The sequence below is a fragment of the Anopheles darlingi genome, chromosome 2 (assembly GCF_943734745.1).
Source record: "Anopheles darlingi chromosome 2, idAnoDarlMG_H_01, whole genome shotgun sequence".
In the NCBI taxonomy this organism is placed as follows: domain Eukaryota; kingdom Metazoa; phylum Arthropoda; class Insecta; order Diptera; family Culicidae; genus Anopheles; species Anopheles darlingi.
The window spans coordinates 47,433,652-47,451,902 of NC_064874.1; the positions used below are offsets into that span (position 1 = coordinate 47,433,652).

Consider the following 18,251-nt stretch of genomic DNA (forward strand, 5'->3'; position numbering starts at 1 on the left):
AATAGCCATTTCGGACGAAACTAAAGGGTCCAAAACGGTACGTGCCAGCCAGCCAGCCAGACCCTTTACGCTCCCCTCTCTGTTTGTCAGCTTCAGGGTGGCCACGTTACAGTGATCCGGATATTCCGGAATTCGGTATAATGTGATTGCCCCGGCATTCGCACCTGCAAAGGATGTGGGTTTTGGGTCCTCGCCCGGTACCAGGTGGCCTGCCCCCACCCCCACCCTTCGGTGGTTCAAGGAAGGCAGCACGCCTGTTGAGCTGAGAAAGTTTTCATTATTATGTTACGCGCCGCTCTTTTGTTGCCAACCTTTTCGGTAGGTGTAGACCGTTTTGCGCGCAAGATCAGCACCAAGCAGGCGTTGCAGAATGTCTGGTTTCGGGGAGCAACCGGTTCAGGGTCCGTCTGTTTGTCCTTTCATTCGAAAAAAAAACACACCAAACACACCCGGGGCCATTGATATTGGTGCTTTTTGAAGTCGTGCGAGGGCTAAAAAACAGCTCACAGTCAAAACACACACACACACAGGTCCTTACAAGTCGGGAAAATGCTAAAATTTAACATTTTCGTCGGCACACTGGCGCTTGCTGCTAGTTGGCAGAAGGCGTGACATGTTTAATGCTATGCCGTCGCAACCCTATAGTTCGCTTAATTGTTGTAGGAAGTTGAAAGGGACGAAGGAAAATGGTTCGAGGCCTAGGCCTAGGGTAAACAATTATGTTTACTCCAAAGCAGATCCGCAGGCAGGGGAAGCGCCGTGAAGCGTTTCATCAGTGAACGCGTCAGCGACATACTTGTCCAAACTAGGAATGCCGAAAGAACGAGACCTCTTTCAGGGCCGGCTTCAACGCATTGCAACGGTACTCATCCAGAAGAAAGGTAGCGCAGTCTGAGCAGCGGGCTTCGCAAAGCATCAAACGCTGGAGCGATGGCTTTTGTTTCTAGCATTCCTTCTGGCTGGCAGCGTTCCATCTCGAGTATCACCACCGAGTATCGAGGCACCGTCGAAAGTCTCTTGGCGTGGCAAGCATCTGTTCTTTAGGTTCAGCTACACAGTACTGTCGCTACTGTGTGAAGGAACCTTTGCCTTGTTATCCGGCGTGTTGAAGGTTTAAGGTGCCTCTTGCTTCACACCACGTCGAACCACGGGAGAACATTTTGAAGATTTATAAGAGAAATGGAACTCAAGACTCAGACAAGCAAACCTCAAAAGCAAAGTCTACTTTGACACCGGCTATGGTGTCTGCTCCTGCAACTGTAACTCCCCTGTACGAAATCTTTAAATGGAACTGGCATTGGAGGGGAAATTCTAACAAAACACGTGGAATCGCCTCGCTCGTACTCGTACTCGAATATTGTTTCTCGAGGGTAACGTCGCAGCAACCTCTGACACTGGACCTGTAAAGCCCAGCTTCGCCATTAACGTCAACGTCGTGGTGGGGCTGAGAGTGCTATTGTGCTGCCCGCGGACCTTCAAGAACCAGCCGAGCTAATTCTTTTGTTGATTCGCGCAATGCTACAACACAGTGCAGGCACCACCCTCCCCCCAGAGTAGTATGCAGCTTCTTCGGTCGGTCGAGGCCTACTTGCAAGTCAATACAAGGGCCTTAGGGGGCTCATCAAGAAGTAACGAGGAGAAAGGACGAAAAAAAAACAGTAAAGAAAAGGAAACTTTTGTTAGCTCGATCAGTGTCGAGCAGGCACAGCAAGGGGTGTGGAAGACAGCGAGTGGAAATGTATTCTCAGACCATTAGCGAACAGTAGCAGTAGCAGCAGCGTCTCGATCTGGCCCCGACGTAAATGAGTGGGCAAAAGGTCTCGCACTGCACTATTGAAGGCCCTCCCTCATTCCATCTTTCGTCGTTCGGAAGGGTCGGTTCATTGCTCGGCGCTTCATTGACCTATCGAGTGGTGCTGTCGGTGGGGGGGGGGGGGGGGGGGGTGGTACTGAAGGTGTTGGTGTTGGGCGATGATGATGGTGCAGCCGAATGAAGTGCCGCAAGTTGGACCGTTGGTGTTGTATCTACATAATCTTCCGGTAGCTTCACTCTTTGCTCCTTCGTTCGTTCGCATACACACACACACAGTCGGTGACTGCTGGTTTCGTGGTGGTTCTGTTGCCTGCAATTGATGGTGATTCGCCTAATGGGAAGTGCTCCATTGCGCGTCCGAGCACAACGAGCGAGTGAGCGAGCGAGTGAGTGAGTGAGTGAGTGAGGGCAAATGGGAAAAGTTCTCACAATGAGGAGGCGTTAATTAGTGCTTCACTCAAGGAACATGACTCGGTGAACTTAGCACGAGCCCTCCTGGTGCTGATCACGGTGCTCCCAGGACACGGGTATGTGCTCTGCCCGTTCCGGCCTGCCCGCCGTGGCTGGTGTCATAACTTTACTTTTTCTCTGGTTTTTTTTCCCTTCTATAAAATGCTGAAGGTAGTAGCGCTGACCCATTAACGAAAGTGGCAAGGGTCGTAGGACGGAAATGATTAATGACATTTTTCCGACCAGCACGGATTGGCTGATGAGTGGCCGAGAGGAGAGAGAGCGAGAGAAAGAGAGAGAGAGAGAGAGCGCGCAGCGTGTGTCCTTACAGGGTTTCAGGTGGTAGGTTGCTGTAACGGTACTCTGGATCAACTTAGTGAGGGACTCTAATCATATCAACATTATCCTCCGGTGAATCCGATGCACACACACACACACATGCACACAGTGGCCGTGCCAAATGAGATTTGAATAGATTCGCGAAATTGATATCGCGTATGGTAACGGGCGTGTTCCTTGGCGCATACTTACCCGACAGAAACTAGTAATCGATGATATCTGCATAAAAGAATACATAAAGAAACCAAGTGTTAGGAACAGGTAAGGGCCAGGTCAGATCGAGTTCTGCGAGCGAACATGCAATCTCATATGGATGACCATACCATACCGCTCGGGACCTCCACCTCCCCTACTCACCTCCTGGATGCGCCGATGAACCGTAACTTTGTGCCATTGGTGATCGTCGAAGCGTACGCGGGACGGTTTGATGTGCATCTCCTGCTTCCCGTTCGATAGGCCCATCGTCAGCGATACGCCACCATCGCGGAGGGCCAGATTTAGATAATCGGTTCCGTGACCTTTACACGTTGGTGGGTGGTTGTGGGCATGTAAAGAGCAGACAAATTGAATGTCAGAAACGGTAGATTAAGTGCAGCTGATGGCCACGCTGCAGCCTACGGATGGTGTAGTTGGGGCTCGGGTACTTTTAAGAATAATATTCAATGTAAGTAAACCAAACGGTTAAGTAGAAATGGCTATTATGTATTTGCAGCTATATCTCTAGGACATTGTAAACCATTTGAACAGTTTCAATAGGGGATTTCATTGTAAACGAATATTGTTCTATGCAATGCAAAATGTTCTCATGATTTTCCGAAAACCACTGCATTTTTTAAAATAATTCTTTTAATACAGTTGGAATTGAAATTGAGGAATATTTTTCAAAAGAAGCAGCCATGACACTTATTTCAGCACATTTGACTGCAAAAATGCACATTTTCCGACTTATTTCCCAGGTTGCTTCGTAAAGATTCTAAACATGAAAAAGTGATTAACGGTTTTACCTTAAAAAACTGCTTTGAGATGATAAACTGTAAATAACAGTGTGCAGATGGACAACGTCTTTAAAAACTTGGATTTTGGGAAAACTGCATCAAAAAAGCAAAATGCATCGTGTAATTTTTTTTAAAACTTTTATCCTTTTCATTGATTCAGTTGATTAATAAATTTTGCACAAATCTCTTAAAAGGTTCAGAATTTATGAAAAATATTTTTTAAAAAACATCTCTTAATAAAAAAAGCAAAATCTTGGTATATTGAAAACAGAATTCGCTTATCCACACCATTGCACGACAATCTCGTATCGACTTGTTTTAGAAAAATTGAGCAATGCCTTTAAATAGTATTTATACGGACCACAAAACAATCATTTCGGTCTTCTTGATCGTGCAATCAATCTATAATTAGTTGTAGTTCCAGCGCTCGTATACCTCTGTAAGACTTGAACCCAGTTCAGAGGAGATCCGAAGGTGGAGCTTTATACATTAGGTGTCGAGTTGTTTTTCGCTTTGAAAACTTGCTGCTGCGTTCGTCTGTCGAAAACGTACTATAAGATACGACAACAATGCCCTTTTCAATGTGTATCATCCTATTACTGTTGCACAGCATTTGTCGTCTGTGTTTTGAGAGAGTATCGGTTGCAATTGTCACCCACCGCTACACCTAAGCGGCATAAAAAGTTCAAGGACCTTCCTAAACCATTTCGCAACATAACATTACATCGCTCTCCCTCAGGGTCTCTTTCACCTGCTTTAGCGCATCTAATGCGCATCCATCAATCACGACGCATCCATTCGGCCATTTCCAAATTCCCGTTCGGTCGAAAATGGCTACCAAAAATTGCCATACCGCATTCCATGGCATACTAAGTTGGTAACAGCCGAAAGCAAGACATAAAGCACTCTGCCATAACCACGCACCCACGACGGGGAATCAAAAACGAAGCAACCGCCGCTTAGTTTGAGGTAGCAACCTTCATAAATTTCTGCTTATTAAATTTTCATCACGACCATACTCCATTAGCACCACCTGTATCGTAACCACCACTACCGCTTGCGCTGCATGATTCCCTTATTTTTTGTGCGTCACAAGGCGGTATTCGTTGGGTGGGGGTAGGCAGTACAGCTGTTCAACCATGGCGATCGGTGGTTCGGTTCAGCAGCATTATGCAGCAACCACCAACTAAAGAGCAAAATTTATTTTCTTTTTTCACCCAAAATCGTTCCTCCGAACTCCATCGTTCCGGTGGTCACCACTTGTATCCTTGATTAGTATGTTTTGTGGCGATGTTGTTTCGAGGCAGTTCCCTTTAAAAGGCTTTATGATGAACATACTCCCCTTCCCTCCCTCCCTTCCATCTTGAAAACGGGTACCTCCTCTGCGTGACCTCTGCATGCATATTAACGAGCCGCAGACTGAGCGTGGCCGCGTGTATCGATACCAAGGCCCGGTGTAGCGGAGCGTGGAGTGAAGTGAAGTGGAAAGCAAAAGCGAAAAATGCATTTTCCATGTAACGGAACTGGTGAACTGTGACATTTTCACCTTTGCGCCTCCACACGTTAGGCGCTTGATTTCTAGCAAGGCCGATAAGTCGCACCGGAAGAAACCGTGTTCCTGTGAGCATTGCCGTCAGGCAATTTCGTGCTCGAGAAGTAAAATAGTGAGAGAGAGGGAAAGCGAGTGGCGCAGTTTGTGGGCAAGAAGGGGCATTACATTTACCGAGTGCAAAACAGCGGGATCAACGGGTGTCCAGGTGTTGCAATGACAAAGTAGAAATTGGCCTCGCCTCTTCACGGGAACTACATTTTGTGGAATGATTTGGTTCCGTGGCGTCGATTCGTGGAACAAAAAACCAGGAGGGCTTTTCTGGCGTTAAAGTCCGTTTGTTGCATTAGAACCCTCGCTTCGAAATGAAAATGCTTAAAAATACGGAACCACTCGGGGAACTTCTGGAAACCACACACTCACACACACACATACACAGCCGGAGGATCGACCCTGACAAAGCCCTTGTACCAGTGAAGGGCATTTCGTCGCCTCCTTCGCTTTACTGGCGCTTTGCTGGGAACACAAGTTTCGTGTGTATGGCTTTCAGTGTTGCTGAAGAGCGAGTGCTGAAGGCAACCTTTATGCACTTCGTGACACTAACCGTCGTCACGCTAACCACACCACCCGGTCCGGAAACCCTCCCCCCCACCCCTTCCTGCCCTAATGACTCAACATCGTGCACATCAACAACAGCAGCAGCAGCAGCAGCAGCCGTAGTGGTGCGACCCCAGCCTACAGTAATTAACGTCGCAGTTGATTTTATTTATCAACGCGGTCTGCCCGCTCGCGTAATGAGTTCCGAGTGCAGCGCTGCGGAAATGAAGCTGTCACCTGCCATCGCCACCTTTTGCTGATGACGTCGACAACGACGATGATGATGGCGAGGACGACGGCAAGGACGAAGACAACGACGACCACCGAGGGAGGCTGAATGAGTGATGAGCCTCTGTTTTGGTGCGTCTGCATTAATGGCTCTATCTTTCTCTTCTTCGCTTCCCCCCCCTTTTGTTAACAATCTTGAGAAGCAAAACGAATAACGAATAACAAAAAAAAAAAAGAGAACGAATCCAATTATCACTCGACGGCTGGCATGTGCTGGCCTGCGAAAAAGGGAGATGAAGAAGGGGAAAACCATCGATCGATCAGCTGGCAGCATGACAACCTGCCCGAAAACGCTGCTGTTGTGGCCCGATGTCTTTGATTTACTGCTGGTCTCGCTCGCGGCACCGGGACAACAAAGGATCATCCCCGGTGCATGCCAGGACCGCCTCGGTATAGTATATTAACTCTTTGATGGAGGCGCAGATGGCCCCAAAATTGCTTTTAGCTAGTAGCGCTAGCGGCCTCCTAACGAACGGCGCCCTCTTCGTGCAGCAAGACCAAGGCAACCGCAAAGACCGAGCGCGTGCGAGTTCTTCGAAGGAAGAGGAGGAATCGCATGTCGATCCTCAACCCCCACCCCACCATTAAACCACCCACCCACCCTCTCAGCCGGGAGAGGAGCCAATTTAAAAGGCTGTTTTTGATCGATTGGATTCCGACGTTGCCGCTCGGACCCCTCGACCTCGACAGCTTCTGTCCTTCTGTTCTGTTCTGTTCTGTGTTCCCGGGGCCCCGTAGGGCGCTACAGTGTGTTTTGTGGTTCGCGTGTGGCGTGTATTCTAGCTCCAGCCTCAGCTCCCGTCGTCGGCAAACTTCTTGGCATTGTGCGAGGTCATGAATTGGCAGTGGCAATGCATTGTTGTCGCTGCTGGTTTTGGCCAGCGCCAAACGTAATAGCGGGTTTGAACGTTCATGATTGATCACGAGAGACGGAGACGACGCTTCGGACAGAGACCCCATTTCTGGTGGGCCCCCTCTAACCGCCTGTACCGCCATCTCCTTTTTAATGGAACGGATAGAGGCCACTCCGTCTCCGATGCAGTGTCTATCGCGAATGATGGATACTTTTGAGCGGGTAAAAGTTTTCGAAAAAAAAGAAAGCAAAAGAAACCGATTGACAGCTCGAAAACAAAGCAACCACGAAAGAGCAAACCGCGTGCATTGACCTTATCGGTACTGAGTGGCGTGTAGTGTATGGGTTCAAATGGAAATATAAGGCAACTATAAGCTCTAGCAGCAGTAATGAGTGCAACGGATCATCCACGTGCGTTAGTTCCAAACAACCGCCACCTTGGTCATCTTGAATAAGCATAATTCCTCCCCAATCTTCCAACATCTCGCCTACGGGACTGAGTTGTGGCCTTGATGCTTTTAGCCAGCGGCCAGCACTGTGCGCTAGTGTCTTTTTGAGTGTGTGTGTGTGTGTGTGCAGGGATGTGAATGCTAAATGATGAATAATGACCTGGCGCTGGCGCAATAGTGATGGTTTGACGCGTCAGGACAGAGAAGAGTCCATCAATCAACCATCTTCTTCGATAGTCTCTTCCCCGGAGGCGTATCTCGATTGGTTTTCGTTCCCGTTCCACAACCCGAAGCTGGTAGTACCACCATTTGTCTTTTGCGCCGTGCTCGGTTAAAATGATCATACTCTGGGATATGGGCTGGTATAGCCGGTAGCCCGACTACGGTCTTGGTGTGTAGGATGTGGCACGCGGTATGTGTGTGTGTGTGTGTGGGCTGGCGCTAGGCAGATCAGTTAATTTGCCGGACAGAGTGCTGCTGCTGCTGTTGCTGCGGGTGGATTAATGGTCTTTCACACAGCTGGTCAGCTGGTTAGCTAGCGACTGGTAGCTTAGCATACGTCATCGCGTGCTGATAGCTAGCTCAGACCTTGCCTCGGCACGAACTAGGACTTTGCGTTTGACCAGCGTCCTTCGCAGCATCTGTCGCATAACGCGTGTCTTCCAATTCTGTGTCAATTAAATGCAATCTTTCTCTGTAAGCATGCAGACCGTTCAAGATTTCAAAATTCGCGTTCTTAAGTCGATGACAACATTACTGAGTAAATATCAATTAAAAAAAACAACGGAGTGATCAAGCCTGTGCCGGTTAGAATCTAGACAGAAACTTTTGATCACTGCAGCGCACCTAGCAGTCACTTTCCCATTCTGTTTGCGTTTGAAATTACCAAACTGAACTCATAATACCACATTTACTTACTAAACTAAAGTACTCTTACCTTGAATCGGGTAAAATAAAACAGGCAAAAAGTGTAACAAATGCCCGATTTTACGGACAAAAGTAGGCCGAATAATTCTCAAGAATCCTGGGATTTATTGATGCCATTTAACAAAAAGAGCAGCTCACTATGGTCGCCATCACAGCTCGGCAAATATGTTTGTGAGAAGGTTGAAGGTCGTATCATGCCAGAAAATGGCAAAATCTGAGCTTAGAACAAAGCTTGAATGCCCAAATTCGTGCAAAGAAGCTGTACAAACACATGTTGACAACACGTAAACTGCATTTTGACAAATAACGGGAAAAAAATGACTGCCAAGCGTAGAGGGAATGCTTTAGAAAGTTTTCGGTTCAATTACGCCGATAAATAATTTTAATATACAATACTTCTATATCAACACCGAAAGCGGTTACGACTCTAGAGCTTCTAAATGTTTCGCAAATGGAACTTGAAATTTGCTCCTTTATAAAGGAATACAGTATTGCAGCTGGAATCCGAGCGATATTTTGAATATTAAGAGCGCATACAATATTACAGGAGTTTAAAAAACAATGGCGTGGCGCATACAAATTTAACCTAGATCAATGTTATTGCTGATACACTCAGCATCAAATAAATCTATGGAAAATATAGTAACGCAACTCTATAGCTTAGAGGCAGGAGCCAAGTTTAGTTTTAGGTTTCGGCGTCGCAAGATTCTTCTCAATCCGATGTTCCCTCATTCTTAATCGCGTTCTTTTGTCAATCATTTACATACAAAACCGCAAACACTCCAGTACTCGTAATCCCCATTCGGCATCAATAAATTATAAGAAGCGTTTTGTAGAAAAAAGAGGGTCATTCCTCCTTCCCATTTTCCAAACCGGTCATCATAAACAGTCGTTATAACATGACCGGACAATTAAAATTAAAATTGTTCACCTCTTGCCAACTCATCGCTGGAAGGCACCGCAAAAGCTGGCGCAATAGATGGCGAGAGTTTCCTGGCTAGGGAAAGCACACGGTTTACGCAGTCGAAGCTCATCAAAAATACATTTCGCAATTAAAACCGATCCTATTAAAGCCACGTGAGCCGCGTCCGGTGCATCCTTTTTGTTTTTGATACCCTTCTCTCCTTCTTCTTAATCCTATCCCAAAAGCTCTACTGTCCATCATCACTAATACCAATCGATGGCCCGGCGGTTGATTGCTAGCAGTGCTAACCCGGTTCCATCGAACTGCAAAACTGCGTTCCGATTCCAGTAATGTGTAATCTGTTTTCCAACCGCGGAACCCCTGGAACCCGAGGCCGCTGAGGGCTATTTTTAGTAGGAACATGTTACTAAACCGATAAACCACGCCACCATCAACGGGATGACCAATCATCCGGGCGTGAATGTTGCTCTCTCTTTCTCTTTCTCTCCCTCTTTCTCTAGCTTTCCCTGGCTCCCGCCTTTTTGGTTAATCCCTCTTCGAGCAACTGGCACACACACACTTCAAACAAATCAAATCAATTTTAATTCGATTCGGATATAAATATTTACTCCGCAGTCGCGGGGCCACTGACTCACACATCGCTATCTTCTCCTTCTCCTCATCCTCATCCTCTAGTCGTTGGAGATGCGCCTCTCGTTGGTTTCGCGCATCGGCTCGATCAAATCGACCGAAATCAAAAGCCCGCGCGAGCGCAGAAACCGGAACCGGAGTTCCAGGGAATCAAATGCCCCGTCTCCCATCCCCCAATAAGTTGTCGGCCCCGGGACCCCTAACGGGCCTTCCAATGGCTGGCGGCGGGTTGAAGTAGTGGTTCCGATCTGGCGGGCACTCGGTACCATGCCCCGGTTGCTAATGAAAGTTTAATGAGCAAAATTGATTTCCTTCCAGAACCGAGGCGCGCGCGCGCGCGTATCCCTCAGTGTGTGCGTGTCGGTGCGTCGTCCGTCGGTTCTTCCGTGTTGTATCGATCAGAAAGAAGGCACCTGTGAGTTTCGGCGAAAAACCCATTCCCTGGTATTCGATGAAGACCATGAGATGGCTATGTTATGACCATGGTTGGGTCTAGGAGCGGAAATCTTTAACTCCAGTTGGATTCCAGTTGAAGCGGAAGGTTCCCGGTGGCCGGTGCTGGCCAAAAAGGATGGATGATAGCGAGAATACTCCGAACGCTTATTCCGCACAATGTATAGTATCCAGCTTACAGATACTACTCCCCACGAGGATGGCTTGATGCAATTCCCGTTCCGTCTGCCAGTTTCGGGCTTCACTCGTTCGGTTGTCCTTGTCCCAGGTGGACCATCGCTGAGGGGACGGCCGGCAGCAGCAAAGCAGCAATTATCTTAATTAGATTACATCCGTCCATAAAAGATGCTTCGCGTTTATCGTTTCACCATCTCTCTCTCGCTTTCGTATTCGCTCTCGCTCTTTTTTTCTCTTTCTCTTTCGCTCTCTCTCTTTTTTCTGCTTATAGTGGCAGATTTTCTGTGGAGCTTCGGTGCAGGACGATTTCGTTCCCTCGCTCGCTCACTGAGCTGAAGCTGAATCGAGGAATGTGCGCATCTCACAAACTCACAATTTACAGCCGCTTGGGGGTGGTCGTGCCCACCGTGGTCGTGGTCACGGTCCCGTAGTCCCGTAAAGGTGTCACTCCGGGATACATAAGAAGCTCTTGGCAAGAAAAGGTGCAAAGCGCCACGAACTACACGCGTCAAAGCATCCCTTGGTCCGCTTGAAATCAATGAAACCCAGTAAACGAAGAGAGAGCGAGCGCGCAAGAGAGAGAGAGAGAGAGAGAGAGAGAGAGAGAGAGAGTCACGCGAGAAAGCGTTGAAAGTCTCTAACCCCACTGGCGTGGCGCCGCTGCGTTGGTCGAGTTGGTGGCACAGCATTAGGTAATATTTTTATGATCCCGTCACTCGACTACCAACAACCACCGGGCCAGGTTTCCCTTTTTATTTTAACTTCGCCCTGCGTATGTTCTCCCCCTCCCCACGACGACCTAGGCCGAGGTCTATGTGGGGCGGTGAGCCTTTGTTTGACCGAGAGGTCAAACGGGATCAACACTAGCAGGAGTAAGCCAGGATCACTGAAAAGGAGTTTATGGGACAAGACATCGAGACATCGAGGCCATAACACAATGATGGTACCACGGGGACTGGCAGCCGGGGGCCACGAGCAGTGATAATGTTAAACTTTATGATTGTACACCAAGGCATGTGGTACTGCGTCCGTTGTTGGCGGGATCGGAATCGCTCCTAGACGCTGCTCAATACTAAGCAAGCCACGCGTGGACCATAGTAGGCCTTCAACTTTTTCGAGTTTCACTTTTTACCATTTCGGTAGTAACGATGACGTTGCTGAGTGACAGAAGTCCGTGTCATGTGTGTGTGTGTGGTCAAAAATGAGAAGTTCAATCTATCGCGCTACTTACCGGTGTAGAAGAGCAATCCGTTCGGTTGCCGGGTGCGGAAGTACAACGTGATGGCATCCTGCGCACTGACGATCGGTTCACCGCCCGTCTGCCCGAGATCATAGGACAGGAACTCGGTGCCGCGGAATGTTGCCTCCGATGGTGCCTTATCTGTTGGTGTGTGCGTTGTAGAAGAGAGCGAGAAAGACAAACAAAGAAAGAGAGTAAGAAAGAAGATGTCACAATCGCACTTGGCTTCGCGCTCGTTAATCACTGGAGCCAACAACGAAAAAAAAAACGCAACGGTCGTGGAAGAACGCGGAAGAACCACGACCACGAGAATGCGCGCGTGAGATTGACTCACGCGGACAGTGTTCCGGGCGTTCAATTTCTCCCCCCGTTTTTATGATGTCGCTCCCGGCGTGCCCCTTTCAGGTAGGATGTTGGATGTGCGGAAAAGTGTGCCCGCTAACGACCGACCATTAGTTGTAGCTGGAGTCGCTGGAGGACACAGAGAGAACGCGCTGCGGGAAACACTTCTTCACGTTCTTTTCGTTGTCGCCCCTCATCGTATGACTTATGGTGAAGAATGTATTGCACGGTAGCGGCCTGTTGTGACAACATTACAACGCGCGCATAACCCGATCTGGGAGAGAGCGCTTCCGGTTCCCAAAAGTGGCTCGAAAGATGACAATAAATCGTCGCTTATCGCGTGGTCTCATTTATTTGTCTTCAATTTCCATGCCCGCAGAATAAATCATAACTCCGGCAACGATGGCAAGGTTCTGTTGAAGCCTGTTTTTGGAAGGACCGGGTCGCCGGGCCATGCATAAGGCCTGGTTTTTGGTTTCGCGTAATGCCTGTCCCTTTTCGGTGTGTCTCAAAACCGGCGCCGGGTAATCGGCGCTAGGCCATGTTTTAGGCGAGCTTTAGCAACCGGACCAACACACACACACACACACACACATGCACACTAGTCGAGTCGAGAGCTCATTATAAGTTTCAACCCAAGATGGTGTGTGCTCCACACACTGTGCTGCGACAGCTTGATCGTAGCTAGCGGTGACCGAATCGCAGCAACACCAGCAACAGCACCAGCAGCAACACCAGCAGGGGTCGATCGTTTTTGGCAATTAAAATCGAGAAAGTCGAGTGCAGCGAGCCTTCTCGAGATAAGACACCTCCTGCTGCTGCTGCTCTCCGAGAAGGGAACCGAGCTTGTAGAGCTAAAAATTTTAATGATGTCCCAGTTTATATTCCAAACCCTCCCGTCCCAGTGCTGTATCCTGCTTCTTCCGGTTCCGGTTGTTGTTCGTTGTCATCCGGACACGGAGACTGCAGGAGGCAAAGGAAAAGGGGGCCGACGGCACGACGATGGTCGGTGCTGACGGTTGGTTCGTTGCCAAATTTTATTATTATTATTATCTTTTTACGATTATTTATCATGTGAGTGCGCCTCGGATCGTTGTGCTGATGCTGTTTCTCTAGCGCCCCGTTGGTACACCAGGCCTAGCGTCCCACCATTTTGGCAGAGGAGAAAACAGATTCAAATGCTTCCCCACCCCCCGGACCCGGTTTTTGGTCCGGAACAGAGCGACAGAAACCAGCGACAATTAATCTTATTTGCAGTCGAGTTCATAGACTATGTAGAAGGGGCACGGTAGCCATGTTTGGCACCGTCTGCCCTCTGCGTTGCCGACCAATCGATGGAACCACTCCGGTTGGTGGTCGATGGAGAGGAGCGCAGTGGAATTTTCCCTGAATTTTCCAAACCATGGATGGTGTCCTAGAGGGTGGAATCAACCGACGTAACTAAGCACGAGGTGTGCTTAAGCGTAAATGCTAAAGTCCTGAATGGAATGAAGATATTGTTTCATCCCTGTAGAACCTCTCCGTCAGACTAAGAGGAAGGGAAAATCATTTTCGAAACATACTAGCCATCGGAATGAAGCAGTTCTTTCCCTCGTATACCGTGAATTGCAACATGTTATCAATCAGTTGAATGCATTTTCGATGTTTAAGAAATGGTCAAAACTGCTTAGCTAGTAGCATAACAAAGAGCCGCAAAACCGAGCAAATCGGACACTACGGAATGAGATTGATTCACTATCCCGTTATATCTCGATTACGTGGACCTACACTGTCCCCAAAACCTCGACACTGCATTGCAGCAGCAGCAGCAACACCAGAGCACAAGTTGCAGGAGGCCCGATTTATGCTAAAAGTTGCGTCGCATCTCCCCCCACACTCCGATAGCTGGTAAACTAGAAGCGTTCGCTAGCTTGTGTGACTCGCTGGCTATAGCCAGCATGCCAGCTGACCTCTGTTCACTCGCTCACACACACACACATACACACACGTGCGCGCGCGCACACGCTCTGACCACGCGATGGAGGTGTTTTCGGTTGTGCGACCTAAATTGGTGGCTCTCTTTGTCATTATTGGAAGCATTTCGCTGGCTGTTGGGCGATGAGGCGAGATTCGATTCAGGGGGCCGCCGGGAGGGAGAGGGCGCAGATGGTCGCCATTTTAGAGTGGTTTGATGTTTGAATGGACCATAACACTGACCGTATCCGCTCGCATCACCATTCGGCGCTGAGCTGCACTTAGAATTCTGGCGAACGAGCGCCGCTCCGGTCACTTAATGGCATAGCATAGAGGTGGTGTTAGCGCATGGCGTAAACCACATTGCAGACAATAGAACATAATTTCTGCACGTGTCAGCACAAATAGTGCCGGAATGTGAGGTGCGGTGCGGTATTAGTTGCTTGTAGGTGCTGGTCACTGCGATCAAAACCAAAGGCCATCCACGTGGAAACGTCCACTGGAAATTGTTCAGTGAGCTGGCCTCCTATTCGGTTTCATAGGATCCTAGCGAAAAATTCGGAGTATAAACCTCAAAAAACTAGAAAAGAGCCCAAAGAACTCTCACGAATAGTTTGATCAGTTCACCCATCAAGTAAACTGTGTTGAAATATCTTGAGCAAACACGAAATATGAATATGAATAAAGAGTATTCGTTAAACCGGTTGCTGCGTTCAGATCTAACTAGTTGGTGCGAGTGGGCCACCAGGCGCCTCCATCCGTAGAAATCATTCTAACCTCCAATATTATGTTGCAAGCTTTCGAGTAACGAAAACGATAGTAAGGATGACAACAAAATAATCTGGTGTCTTCCTTCACTCAATATTTACAATATGTAGTCCCAGAGAAGCATGTAAACTGTTGTGTGTAAAAGTGTCTAAACGCTTGATTGCTCCACTACAAACGACAGGTTGTGGAGTTGGATAAAACGGTTTCCATGATCGAGAATGAGCCTCATTGCCGCTGCTACTGTTGCTACTGCTACTGGGGAAAATTACTTCCGGTTTCTATTCCGTACCAAACGATACAGTCAAACACACATTCCCCGTTGACATGACGCGGCTTTAGAGTGTATGCAGCTTTGGCCAAGAAAAAAAAGAGGCAGATCCGTTCTCGCACATGGATCTCTGTCGCTATTTTCGCCTTCAGACAGAGTCACAAGAGCACCGTGCTGATGGGCATCCTGTTTGATAAGAAGCAAAAGCTGTGTGTGTTTATTTTTAGTCCTTCCATCAACGCCACCAAGCAACGGAGAAAACGGATCGTCGTTCGGCCACTATCGTCACACCACAGCCAAGGACGTCCTTCGTATGGCCGCATCGGCTTCTGTTTTGGCGTTGGACGAAGAAACGCTCGCAGCATTAAAACCGTTGTGAGAAAACTGTGAGAAAACCAGCGACGAACGATTCGAAAATGTTTCGCGTGTTCGCGGAAGGACGATAGAACAACAACAAAAAAAACTTTCGGAAAACGCCCGCCGGGCTACCAAGCTTATTTCGACGCTGGCAGTGGTTGGAGTGGCGCTAAATATAGGATTTATGTTCTATGCTCGCGCGCGCCACGTTGGTGGTGGTGGTGGTCGTAGGTGTGATCTGACATGAAACAAAATTAAATCCTAGCCGGTTTGGCCGCAAATTGTGGTCGCTACAACACCGTTTACGCTGTCGCGGTTCTGTTGTTGTTTGTGTGGACGGGGACAGATCTTCGCGTGTCCCGCGTAGTGTAATGGCGTGGCGAGAGCTGAAGCTGTTTGGCTTAAACATTCTCCAAGGACGGAGGCGAAGGAACGCCTTGCCAAGAATTCGTGTATCTCGCTTGCGTGTGTACGTGTGAGGATTTCCCTTCTTCCCTTCTGCACCATGTTTGCATACATTCAAAAATTCAATTTAAATTCTTGGCCTCATCATCAGACAAACGATGTGCGAGGTCAAGGAGGGGTACGAGAAGCGAGTTGGTGGCTGGTGGTGGCGAGTCGTGTGCCTGGCCATATCGGGACCTTACACCGGGTCCAGGCGTTCGTAAGGATATGAGAAGCTGGTTGAGTTGCACGTCGAGCGTCCTACTTTATTTCCCATCATCCCCCACAACCCAGGGCCCACTTATGCTAGGAGGTAGGGGTGGTAGGTCGTGGGGATGCAGAGAAAGGAATGGTTCTGGGGAACCTGGCGAGAGATGATGATACGGATGGTCAAACAGCGTTGTACAGCGTTATGTAAAGGCTTCATACACTCACCTTACAGTCAGACCTACATGGACTACCTTCCAGTACTCCTCCCCGGCCTCTGTACCCTCCCTTTCTGATTTGAAATTCATATTTATTACAACGAACCGAGCGGTGGAGCCCGCCCGCTGGAAAGTGGAGCAAGGTTGGGCAAATGTCTACCGTTTTCATCCGTCTATCCGTCGACGTCGTCGTTCTGGATGCTCCATTATCGTTGGCCGCTTGGCGGAGAAAGCATGTAAGCATGCTACATCATATTGCAGCCCATCACCGATGATGCCACAAAGGATTTCACGAAAATGGCTCTAATGGTTAGCTGTTTTGCTTCATAGTATTTCATGAAGCGCATTCTGAGCATTCGAAAACTCGCCGGCACCATTTCATGATGACCACACTATTATTCACATGCCCAGGATATTGCTAGCATTAATTGTAGATTGTAGTCTCCGAAACGCAGAACGACTAACGACAGGATTCAATTTTCCAAACTGCACTATACTGTTGGCTACTACTGGGATCTCTACATCGAAGCGTAATGAACGAAGTGGGTTGCTTTGTTATGTTGTGACACGTTTTATAAATGAACTCGGACCATTGGGATGCAATGCAGCAGAAGCGGCGCACGTCCAGATGGATTACAAGAAGCACATACCCGAGACGTCCGAAACGGATCCAGGAAGAAGTAGAAACATAAAGCTTAGCTCAATGAGAAATCAGGTACTTTAATATGAACACTTTTGAACGAGTTTCGAGCTAACTATTGGCCATAAACTATAGTTTTACTAAAACGTTTCTCAGATATTTATCATGCGACGACAGGGCCTTATTTTAAAACATTAAAAAGCACAAAAAAGTTCGTGAGTTAGTTGGAATTCTGTGAGAAAATGTTGAAATGTTTGTAACCGGTAAGACCATGCATTCTGAAAACAACATATTCGAGTAGTTGGACTGCTGGTCTTAACGTGCATCAATCTAGTGCTAGTGTTCAAATGATAGCTGCATAACATCATGGATTTGTGCCAGAACGTTCCGCTACGAAACGATTCTCGCGGTATTTACGATTAACTGCATCCGATATATGGACGTCGGAGCACAAGTGGACTGACGCATGTGTGAAGTGCAGTGGTTTAGACGGATTTCAAAGCTCCGTTTATGTGCATCCTGCGTGGAGCAGGAGGATTATCGATGTCGACGATGTCGCCGATTATCAAAGCTGCGCCTGCTTCAAAGTGATATCCTTCAGTTCGAAGCATGGTTGCGATAGGAACTCTTCGACAATCTGTACAGTAATGATTACTGCATGACGGTCATGTTGAGTTAGTAGAGCTGACAGCACAGATAGTTTACTACGCGACTGTAAGGTACCTGTAGTCTCAGTCCAGAATAGTTGTCCCAAGGGACCGCACGGTCTTTGGGTTGAACAATCCAGTGATGGCGTCTCTGACGTAATTTTAAGTGTTGTACCACCATTTTGATTTCAATATGTCAATAGCCGTGGCCACACGGGGCGAAAACTCTAGCGCAAACGAAAAAATTAATGCCAAAACATTTACGCTTGCCGTTTACATGCTGTCAAACGATTATAGGTCCGTGGAGCGTAAAACCTAGAGTAAAAGCTGTTTGCAAACGGAAGGGCTCGCAATATGTTCTATTTGTGGTTTACATTGATAGATAGTGATCATTGCTAGTGTGTTCAATCCTTTTCTTCCACAAAACGATTTTAATTTCCTCAACCCGGCCACGTAAACATATCGAAGCGTAAACGATTTGGCATTAATTTGTAAATTTGCGCGCAAATTTTCGCTCCGTGTGGCCACGGCTAATGTCTTCCTTTTGTTCCGCTTTAAGTTTAGATTTAAGAAGGAATAACTTGCGATCATAACTTGCGATCATCATATGTTAGTGTTCGTTTTTATCCACAATAAGATCCTTGAATGTCATTTGAGTTACATAATTCACATAATAAGCAATAATAAACGAACAACAGTCATCAGTATTGTCTGTCATCTGT

At 47.8% G+C, this 18,251-nt stretch overlaps 2 protein-coding genes across 11 annotated transcripts in view; one reads left to right on the forward strand and one right to left on the reverse strand.

Annotated features, from left to right (window-relative positions):
* The window catches only part of LOC125948283 (transcription initiation factor TFIID subunit 1-like), a 294,308-nt gene that overhangs the window by 117,198 nt on the left and 158,859 nt on the right, over nucleotides 1–18,251 (forward strand). The window lies entirely within an intron of this gene.
* LOC125948284 (neurexin-3b) overlaps nucleotides 1–18,251 on the reverse strand; it is a 100,864-nt gene that overhangs the window by 30,231 nt on the left and 52,382 nt on the right. For all 8 annotated transcript variants that reach the window (XM_049674215.1, XM_049674209.1, XM_049674214.1 and 5 more), the window contains 3 exons: nucleotides 11,677–11,826; nucleotides 2,960–3,120; nucleotides 2,795–2,821 (listed from right to left, as the gene is read on the reverse strand). In XM_049674215.1, the coding sequence (XP_049530172.1) occupies nucleotides 2,795–2,821; nucleotides 2,960–3,120; nucleotides 11,677–11,826 (338 nt within the window). The remainder of the gene's footprint in view (nucleotides 1–2,794; nucleotides 2,822–2,959; nucleotides 3,121–11,676; nucleotides 11,827–18,251) is intronic.